Source organism: Apium graveolens, chromosome 7, assembly GCF_009905375.1.
Source record: "Apium graveolens cultivar Ventura chromosome 7, ASM990537v1, whole genome shotgun sequence".
In the NCBI taxonomy this organism is placed as follows: Eukaryota; Viridiplantae; Streptophyta; class Magnoliopsida; order Apiales; family Apiaceae; genus Apium; species Apium graveolens.
The window spans coordinates 71,214,107-71,225,102 of NC_133653.1; the positions used below are offsets into that span (position 1 = coordinate 71,214,107).

At 37.7% G+C, this 10,996-nt stretch overlaps 1 protein-coding gene across 2 annotated transcripts; it reads left to right on the forward strand.

The window, feature by feature from the left end:
* The first annotated feature begins 5,576 nt into the window (after positions 1-5,576).
* LOC141671387 (dammarenediol II synthase-like) lies at positions 5,577-10,373 on the forward strand. Of its 2 annotated transcripts, none has more exons than XM_074477620.1 (16): positions 5,577-5,852; positions 6,105-6,293; positions 6,513-6,602; positions 6,693-6,887; positions 7,451-7,535; positions 7,625-7,980; positions 8,064-8,297; positions 8,388-8,510; positions 8,610-8,687; positions 8,798-8,857; positions 8,964-9,010; positions 9,093-9,236; positions 9,330-9,507; positions 9,725-9,802; positions 9,900-9,986; positions 10,067-10,373. In XM_074477620.1, the coding sequence occupies exons 1-16, from the start codon at positions 5,646-5,648 to the stop codon at positions 10,178-10,180; spliced, it is 2,265 nt and encodes a 754-aa protein (XP_074333721.1). In that variant the 5' UTR covers positions 5,577-5,645; the 3' UTR covers positions 10,181-10,373. The 2 variants fall into 2 exon arrangements, with proteins under 2 accessions (XP_074333721.1, XP_074333719.1); XM_074477618.1 differs by having other exon boundaries at positions 5,578-5,852; positions 8,589-8,687.
* The last annotated feature ends 623 nt before the right edge of the window (positions 10,374-10,996 follow it).

Genomic DNA, 10,996 nt, shown 5'->3' on the forward strand with positions numbered 1-10,996 from the left:
ATTTTCCATTGGCCTTCTTCACCATTACAGGGTTGGCTAACCATTCTGGAAATTGTATCTCCTCGATGAAACCAGCCTCTAAGAGCTTCTCTACTTCCTGTTTTATAGCTTCTTGCCTCTCTAGAGCAAAACTTCTTTTCTTTTGCTTCATTGTCTTCCGAGTTGGATCCACATTCAGCTTGTAAGTAATCAGTTCCGGGTCTATGCCTGGCATATCAGCTGCTGACCATACAAATACATCATTATTCTCTTGCAAAATTTCACCAACTTCCCTCTAAGGGGCTCCTCTAGTGTGGCTCTAACGAAATCCACCTTCTCAGGATCCTTGGGAGCTAAAGGAATCGAAACCAAGTCTTCTGCTGGCTTCCCTCTTTTCTCATCATTCTCTCGAATATCCAGATTTTCAATAGGCAGAACCAGCCCCCGACTCCATCTGCCCTCAAAGAGGCTACATAACAACTTCTAGCCATTTTTTGATCTTCTCTCTCTTCTCCAATCCCATTCCGGGTGGGAAACTTCATAACTGAATGGTAGGAAGAAGAGACTGCGTTGAAGGCATGTATTCCTTTTCTCCCCATGATAGCATTATAAGTTGAACTAGATTTCACTACCACAAAGTCCAACATTTATGTTGCTTGCCTTGGTTCCTGTCCTATGGTTGTTGGCAACTTGATTATCCCTTCCACGGGGCACTCCACTCCCGCAAATCCATATATCGGCATATTGGTTGGGGTCAATTGGGAGTCATTATAACCCATCCTTAAAAAGGTGTCATGGAGCAAGATATCCACTGAAGTACCATTATCCACAAGGACCCTCTTAACCGAGCTGTTTCCTATTATAGGTGTTATGACCAGCGGGTCGTTATGAGGAAATTTCACACCCTCTAGGTCAGAATCATCAAAAGTCATTGTTACTCATGTCCTGGCCCTCTTCGGCGCTTCTCCAACAATATGCATAACCTCCCTGGCATATGCTTTCCTAGAGTTCTTGGATAATCCAGCAGCAGTTGGTCCTCCAAAAATTATGTTTATCACAGGTCCTCGGGGTCGTGGTCCTCCAAAGATTGTATTTATGACTGGTCCCCTAGGCCGAGGATTCCGCCCCTGATCGTCTTGGTCCCTCCTACGATCTTCAAAGTTCTTTCTCCCATTATTATTCCTATCTCTTCCTTCCCCAGTTTACTTGTTCAATCTTCCTTTCTGAATGAGGAACTCTATTTCATCTTTCAGTTGCCTACACTCATCGGTGTAATGACCAACATCTTTGTGAAATCTACAATATTTGCTCTTGTCTAACTTGGCAGGATCTGCCTTCAAGGGTTTAGGCCAACGAATATCTTGGTCTTTCTCGATTTCCATCAATATCTGGCTTCTAGGAGCATTCAGCTTAGCATATTCAGTGAACTTTTGCCCAGGTCCTACTTTCTTAGGGGTTGAATCAGGGTTTTACTCAGTTCTAGGATACTTATCCTTAGCGATATATTCCAGATCAGTTTTCCGTTTCTTGCCTCCAGCGGGCTCGTTGCTCACTGCGGTCTTCCTCATGCTCTCTTCCACCTTGATGTACTTCCCGGCCCTATCTTGGAGCTGCAATATGCTCTCAGGGGGGCGCTTGGCCAAGGACATCTTAAAGAACTCATTCCTAATTCCCTGTTGCAGTGCTATCATTGCTACCTTGTCATCAAGGTCCGGGAATTTTAAAGCTTCCTTTGTGAAATGATTCAGGTAGTCTATCAAGGATTCCTTCGCTCCCTGCACAATGCTCATGAGGGATGCTGAACTTTTCTCATGCACTCTCCCGCTGATGAACTGCTTAATAAAAGCCTGACTTAATTCTCTGAATGACCCAATAGAGTTCGGGGCAAACTACTATACCATCTTTGAGTCATACCCGACAGGGTTTGAGGAAAGGCCTGACACTTAATAGCGTCATTCACGGGTTGCAACAACAGTGCATTGGAGAATGTCCTGACATGATTAGTGTTGGATCTATCAAATTTTGGCCCTGCATTTTATGATATTAATTAAAAGAGTACGAATAGAACATTAACCTTAATCGCTACAGTGCAAGCGATTCAAATCCATGTCTTCTATTGTATTCCATGATTCTCCTTGGACGAAGTGTGGGCTTCGATCTCCCAAGGTGTACCTCTCCCAAAGCTCCGAAATTCCAAAACCCTAGCTGGCTCCTTGAGAAAAACGGCTGCCTCTCTCAAACCCTAGGATGTGATTTCGTTTTTTGTGTGTTTTTTCCTAGCTTTAGGAGAATGATAATATTTATAGGCTACAGTAGGGATCATGGACCATTAGGTCAGGCCTTCTAATGTCATTCCGGGCCAAGCCCAATGTCATTAAATATTAATTCAATCCACTAAAGAATTAATATTTGCATTACATTTCCTAATTCCGTAAATTAATTATTTAATTCGGCACCCATACTAATTGCTTATAAATTCTCCATATTTAAGATATCGCATGTCCATTAATTAAATTAATTTCTGACAATTAATTTAATCAATATCTTTTATCCTTGATCATCCACTCAACCTTATAATTATGCAAGAACAAATCTGCCTGCAGGACTAAAGCATAATTATCTTTATGAGCTTTTAAGAGGACATCATCACCCGAATATATTTTTCGGACACGGTTTCCTTTTATAGTTAAAATCCCACTCTGTATATAATGTCATTGCCCAATACATAAATTTTGTAATTTAAAATAAATTACTTAATGTATGAATCAAGGCATGTACATTAAATACAAATGTCAATTACTACATCCGGATTAAGAACCTAAGCAATAATAATATCGTAGAATCTTAGTTCTTCTTTATTGTCAGAATAAAAGAAACAATTATTCTACTATTTTGATCCCGTTCAATATACACAAAGTATACAAGTATTATTCAATAGTCAAGATAAACTATTTCTAAATAATACTTCAGCCGTTCCAGTGGTTTGTCTAATACCACTTAGACTGTGAACCTTTATTATATTATATAAGGAGTTTGACAATCTAATCTTCTGCTATCCCATTTGATACTAGATTGTCTACAATATATAATATACAGACTATGTGAAAACATGCATTCAAGATTCTCAAATAATTTATTATTAAAGTATATACATCAAATGAATATTTCAGTATAATCCCTAACAATTAGTGGGATCTCCCGTGCCATCATAAGCTTTGATAGTGGGCATCTTGAACTTCCTTGAGATGTGGGCATTCATTATCTCTTTAGTGAATGGTGGAGTAGGATCATCAGGATCCCCAAGGGGAAGAAGATTGCTTGGGTCAGCTCTTGGGACTGCAGCCCTTCTTTGTGACGGACCATCCAGGTCTATGATTGGAGGAGGATTCCTCCCCCTAGGCGGTAATGGGGGCCTGGGAACCTGGTGCGCCTCCAAGTCACACTTCAGCCTTTGAATCTCAGCCTCATGGGCCTTGATTCTCTCCTGCAATTCTTAAGGATTCACCCCTCGGGTGCTCCTAGGACGTTGGTTACCATCATCCATCGGATCTTTTCCAGCATGTCTCCTTCTTGGGATCACTTCATCATCCGAAGATTCGGAGTCTCTCTCAGTATAAGGACCAGAAAATTCCTGATCCTCCGGGATAGGAGCCAAACCTTGTCTGTAGGGGGTGTTTGTCCCCGTGCTTTACTCCGTCCAGCATGTCCACTTCCTCCAACCTCGGGGTAAAGGGGCATTCCATAAGGGGGGTTAGTGGTCACAACAGTTGAATACTCATACCCAATGGGTCGAGAATTCACAGGTGTATATAGTTGTTGAAGTTGGGGATTCGTACCTTGAGGAGCCGGGGGAACCGTCCCTTGAGGTTGAGGTTCAGTTGCCCCTACTTGGGCTCCTCCTTGGGTGACGGCATAGGTTGAATGCGGAGGCACCTCCACGGTTGACGAAATCGTTTGGGTTGTCCCCGCGGGTGTTCCTCCTTCAAGGACGCTGCTTGTTCTCCGTGTTCTCGCCATGGTTGTTGTTGTGCCTACCCACAGACGACGCCAAATGTTATTGATCAAAAATTAAGGTATAATAATTGTTGTATCTATTACTAAAGAACGTGAGCTTAGAGGCTCGATTTGACTGCTCTTGTGTTTCGTGACTCAATATGCCTTAACAAGATGCCTACATACCTTGCTGATTGTCAAGGATTAAGTCAAAAAACGTAGTTCTGATTGGTGGGGGTGAGACCCCTTATATAGAGTCCTTGAATTGGACTAGGATTAGGAGACTTGGTGGATAAGTCTCTGAGTTAGAATGTACTTTAGAGTCCTAGGAAGTAGGAAATTGATTCCTTATCCTATTAGGTCCCTTGGGGGTTAATCTACAAGGATTTATATCCTCATTGTGACTTATCTTGACAGCTGTTTTATCCCTTATTAATTAATTAAGAAATTAATTAATATTCAGGATTGTGGGCCCTCTCTAACTGAGCTTCGTCATTGGATCGTATCTGGTTTAATTAATTTTAATACCAATTATACTCCTGGGCTATTTTTGGGCCCCTAACAAGAGGTTTTGGGCCTCTTCTAATGGGCTTAACAACCAGCCCAATTTTAATCTAATTAATTCGATATCAATTACGCAATCAGGGTTTATTTTATTCCCTTTCATTACGCTAATTATATTATTTTAAAAAAATATATTTTTTTAATCTTGCACATGTTATAATATAAAATTATATAAAATTATAAATATAAATATTTATTAATAAATTTGAACTCAAATATTATGGCATCGTCTTCACCCCCACAAATTAGATAAACATTAAACACTACTGAATAGAACACACTTGTATATTTTTTTTAAAGGACAGCATCAAAATATAAATGAGAAAAGGACGCTCCCAGCGACTTAGGTGGGATTTAAAGAGTACTTCATGCCGACATTTAAAACCTGCATCTACTATTTATCAATACAAATAAACTAAGAATTTTATTACTTGTGGATTATATAAAGGAAATATTATTTTCAGAGTAAGTTGTTTTTTTTATTTTTAGAGCAAACAGTAAGTGAAAATACGAAACTATTTCATCTGCATTCAAAATAAACATTTCTTGAAAAGTTCAAGACATGGGTAATTTGATAATTTTACACTTTGAAAATATAAAAATGCTCCCGAAATAACATTTTCCTATATAAAACTCAGACTCATCTGAATCTATGCATAAAAGATCAAAAAAAATAATTGAATTACATAAAATAGAAAAGTTCAAAACAAATGCATCTGAAATGATTACTAACTAATTGAATCTATTTGGGGTACACACATGCAATTTTCTATTTTAAGATAAGAAAAATTATCTAGGCAAATAGGCTTACTAAATTAACATATATATGAATCCTTATAAGAAAAGCAATTCCTTTAATGATTCCTTGAACTAAACGTGACACGTCTATACATCCAATCTTAAATAACACGTTTTGTAATTAAACTCGATACTTCTTGGTGCAGTGGTATTTTTCTAGCTACCTTTCTGAGATGTCACACTCCATCACTTACTTTATTGTCTATTATAGGTTTAATGCACTGAACTACTATTGGTTTAACCACTGAATGTGTCTGTCTATATAGTGTATTCCACTTCAAGGTTTAGCATCAATCAGTACCAAACAGAAGATGTGGAAGCTGAAGATTGCAGAGGGTGGCAGCCCATATTTGTATAGCACCAACAACTTTGTTGGAAGACAGATATGGGAATTTGAACCCGATGCAGGAACACCAGAAGAGCGAGATGAGGTTGAAAATGCTCGAGATTTCTTTAAATTTAACTGCATGAAGAAAGGAGTTCATCACCCTTGCGGCGATCTGCTTATGAGGATGCAGGTAACTAATAAAATTTGCTCTTTGCAAACAAATATACACTCCAGAATCTAGACAAAGTTTTATTTTTTTAATCATTATATTGTAATTAAATACGAGTCTGCATGCGTAGTGCAACTATGGAAGAAAAAAATGTTGAGAGTCAGTTGCTTGATCACTTGTCCTTAACTCCTATTCATGCTTTTGTGTATTAGATATTAAGTTGTTAACATATATAAAACGCTGAGCTTTGATAAATTCATTTCTCATGCTTAGCTTATCAAGGAGAATGGGATTGATCTTTTAAGCCTACAACCAGTGAGACTAGGAGAAAACGAGGAAGTGAACTGTGAAGCTGTGACGACAGCTGTGAAGAAAGCTATTCGCCTAAATCGTGCTATCCAAGCACACGACGGTCACTGGCCAGCTGAAAATGCAGGTCCCATGTTTTTTACACCACCCCTCGTAAGTCTTACTTATATATAGATAGCCGTAGCATTTGAAATATTGAAGTTATTAGGTTCAAATCCCTACCTATTAATTACTTGCAAGTAGCAAGCATATTAAATCTTGAAATTTGTTAGCTAGTATTTAATTAGTAATAAGTGTTTCACCTATTTCTTTTTTTGTTTATACTGGCAAAAACATGTATCTTATATTCTTACTAGATCACAAAATTTGCAGATTATTGCCTTGTACATCAGTGGAGCAATAAATGCAGTTCTAACTCAAGAACATAGAAAGGAGATGATTCGTTATATATACAATCACCAAGTAAGAGTTAAAAGCCTTTCTTACGAGTTACATGTACTTAATAACAGCCTAGATCATTATTATAAGTTAAACAAGTGATGTCCTTTATAGAACAACGATGGTGGATGGGGTTTCTATATTGAGGGTCACAGCACCATGATTGGCTCAGCGCTCAGCTATGTCGCACTAAGGTTGCTCGGAGAGGGACCAAATGACGGGAATGGTGCAGTTGATAGAGCAAGAAAGTGGATCCTAGATCATGGTGGTGCATCTTCTATACCCTCCTGGGGAAAGACTTATCTCTCGGTAATAGTTTTAATATAAGCAGGGCCAGTGAAGACTAATTTTTTAACAACAATAGCATAATTATTTATTTATTTATTTATTTATTTATTTATTTGCTAAATAACAATAGCATAATTATGTTTCTGTGATCATAATAATGACCTGACAGAATTTGAATTTGGACCGGTTTTGATTGATTAATATGGATTTGGACCGGTTTATAAACCAAAACCGTATACTACAGGAAATATGATCGAAATATGATTATTACATTTTTAATCCATATTTGTGAAGAATATGCGTGACAAAGATCAGATCAAATCCGTTTTCAGAAACATGACTTTGTTTGGATCCAAATCCAAAAGTATGGTTTGGATTGGACTGGTTTAATGGTTTTGCATCCATATTGCCAGGTCAACATAATATGCCACAATTGGAAATGATATTTCCAAATTTCACTTTTGATAGGCATTAGTTCTAGAATTTTTTTCTAAATATATCTATTGATACACGTGTGATATTCAAGTGTTTTAGTCTATTTTACTTAAAAACTTGTGGTATTTTTGGGTAATTTTGTTTGGTAGGTTCTTGGAGTTTATGAGTGGGAAGGGTGTAACCCATTACCCCCAGAGTTCTGGTTGTTTCCCACAGCTTTTCCTTTTCATCCAGGTAATTTAATGAGGAGCAGTAATGTTTTCCCCCAGAGTCCAGAATATGTTATACATTGAATTAATTTAAGTTTTGTGATTGAAATGCAGCCAACATGTGGTGCTACTGCCGCACAACTTACATGCCAATGTCCTATCTGTATGGGAGAAAATATCATGGACCAATTACTGACCTTGTGTTAAAATTAAGAAAAGAAATTCACCCAATTCCTTATGAAGATATAAACTGGAACAATCAGAGGCATAATTGCTGCAAGCAGGATCTGTACTACCCTCATAGCTTTGTACAAGATCTGCTATGGGACGGACTTCACTACTTTAGTGAACCAATCATCAACCACTGGCCTTTTAACAAAATACGAAAGAGAGGGCTAAGAAGAGCGGCTGAACTAATGCGCTATGGGGCAGAAGAGAGTAGATATATTACAATTGGATGTGTAGAAAAGGTTAGGTCGTAGTGAACATGAAAGTCTTGCAAATGAAATTTAGCACGGTAAATTGTGTGACCTTTGGGCTTTTCTTGATGCAGAGTTTACAAATGATGTGCTGGTGGGCTGAGAATCCTAATGGCGATGAGTTTAAACACCACCTTGCTAGAGTTCCTGACTACTTGTGGCTGGCTGAGGATGGTATGAAAATGCAGAGCTTTGGTAGTCAACTGTGGGACTGTGTTCTTGCAACTCAAGCAATCATGGCAACTGATATGATTGAAGAATATGGAGATTCTCTCAAAAAGGCACATTTCTATATAAAAGAATCACAGGTTCCCCTACATAAAAATTTCATGTGCTTTAAATATTCTTCCCAATAAGCATGTATTTGTTAAATGTGTACCCTGTAACCACATATTTAGGTAAAAGAAAATCCATCTGGAGATTTTGAAAGTATGTGCCGTAAATTCACTAAAGGATCCTGGACTTTCTCAGATCAAGATCAGGGCTGGGTTGTCTCTGACTGCACTGCTGAAGCATTAAAAGTATATCACTTGTAAGATTATAGTAATGGTTATTATTAAATTATGGGGAAAAATATTACGTTCTTGTTATCCCTGCAGTGTCTACTGTTATTTTCCCAGATGCCAGAGGAAATAGCAGGACATAAGGTTGATGTAGAAAGATTACATGATGCCATAGATGTCCTTCTCTACCTACAAGTATGAACAAACTTATCTATTCTTGTAAATATACATACGAATTTAGAAATACTACTCGAGAATGGTTAAGATTTAATCATCAAATCCTTTATCTTTCTCGTTTATTGCAGAGTCCTGACAGTGGCGGTTTTGCTGTTTGGGAACCACCAGTTCCACAACCATACTTGCAGGTAATCTTTGTGGTAACTTCTGAAATGACCTACATTTCCGACTTGATAAAGTACTTGATCTCTTACTCTGAAGAATAATTCCTTGAAAATTTTCTTCCACCTCCAGATGCTGAATCCTTCAGAGATTTTTGCCGACATTGTTGTAGAAAAAGAGTAAGATTATAGATGCTGATCATAGATTTCTCATTTTCTTCCCTTAGAAACTACAGACAAATTTGATTATGTGGTAATTTAGGCATGTTGAATGTACTGCATCTATAATCCAAGCTCTAGTAGCATTTAGAAGTTTGCACCAAGGTTACAAAGCAAAAGAAATAGATGTTTCTGTGACAAAAGCTGTACAGTTTCTTGAAGCAAAGCAATATCCAAATGGTTCGTGGTGAGTACTGCTCTTAGAATAACTAACTATATTTTTTTTTATATAGAAAGGTACATGTAGAGCACAAACAGCAAGTAAAACAAACTTTGACAGGTATGGTTACTGGGGCATTTGCTTTTTGTACGGCACATTATTCGTGCTATCAGGGTTAGCCTCAGTTGGGAAGACATATGAAAATAGTGAAGCAGTACGCAAAGGTGTTCAATTTTTCCTATCGACGCAGAATGAGGAGGGTGGTTGGGGAGAGAGTCTTGATTCATGTCCAAGCGAGGTACTTGCTTAGAGTGCATAACTAATAAGGCCATAACATGGAAACTGGTTCTAAAGCGCTGCATTTATATAAACGAAGGCCAATTCTACAAATCACAAGTAAAAACCACTAAAAAAAGGATAAAAAATATTAATAATCCTCACGCCTATAGCCACACACAGTTCAGCAATACTTCTTTCCAATTCTCCTTGCTTATCTCGATGCTTTCTTTTAACAGAAATTTGTTCCGTTAGCGGATGATCGGACAAATTTAGTGCAAACATCTTGGGCAATGCTTGGCCTCATCCGTGGCGGACAGGAAAGTATTAATATATGTAGTTGTCAGCAAAATGTATTTATAGAGTAATAGTTCATTGGGATTATTTATACCTTTCTTTCCTCTTACTAAAAACCAGGCTAAGAGAGATCCGACCCCATTACATAGAGCAGCAAAGTTGTTGATTAATGCACAAATGGAAAATGGAGATTTTCCTCAGCAGGTAGATCAAGTTCTCCCTCGCCTTTCCTTTTGTTCTCGTTTTTTGTAGTTTCAATACAAATATTTGATGCAAAATTACAGGAAATCACAGGAGTCTACATGAAGAATTGTATGCTACACTATGCAGAGTATAGAAACATATATCCCTTATGGGCACTTGCAGAATACCGTAAACATGTTTGGTTGTCCAGCTGAATATTTTGTTCCACAAACATATTTCGGTATTACCTCGGCTTTTCATAATAAAGCAAGGAGTCAATAAGACCGGGGTTATGCTTTCTCTGCAGAAATAATTCCACACAGGAATTACCTCTTTGTCTTGAATATGTTGTCCTTTTTCTACTTAATTGGTACAATAATATAAGAATGAATGAGCTCATTTCACCAATGATCCTGAGTTGGCTCTTCAACATTTCACTGACTAAATTTATGTAACTGAAACTGATCCAAAGGCTTTTCTATGGTGTTAGCTGTAGAGAAGGAAAAGGGACGGCTTGAGCCTTAAAGTTTGTAATGACGACATACTAAATAGTTGTGCTCCAGAGATTGTTTAGGAGAGAAGAGAATAGATGAGAGGATAAAAGAAGAGAAAAGAAATAGTAGAAGAAAATAAATCAGTCGTATGCTCCCGAATTTTTATAAAAAAGAGAGAAAGTGACTATGAAAAAAAAGATAATGTAAGAGGATCTTTCCAAATCTTCCCATTTTTGGGAAGAAAGTTTTACGGGAAAATTATAGGGAATTTTCTCTCCTGACTACTTCTCTTCTCTGGCCAAAAAATTCGGGAGCACGCCTAGGAAGTAAAAATTTAAAATTATCTTTTCTCTTCTCTTCTTTTCATTTTCAAACTCTGAAGTACTGCGTAAATACTTGACAAGTTGGTGTTGCAATCGGTAGTACATGCCTTTTCTCACCTAATAAAAAGATGCTAGCAAGACCACCAAGCAAGCAAGTTCAATCCAACGATTTTTAATAAGAGATCTAAGGTGCTACATGTTGGAGGGCCCCTTA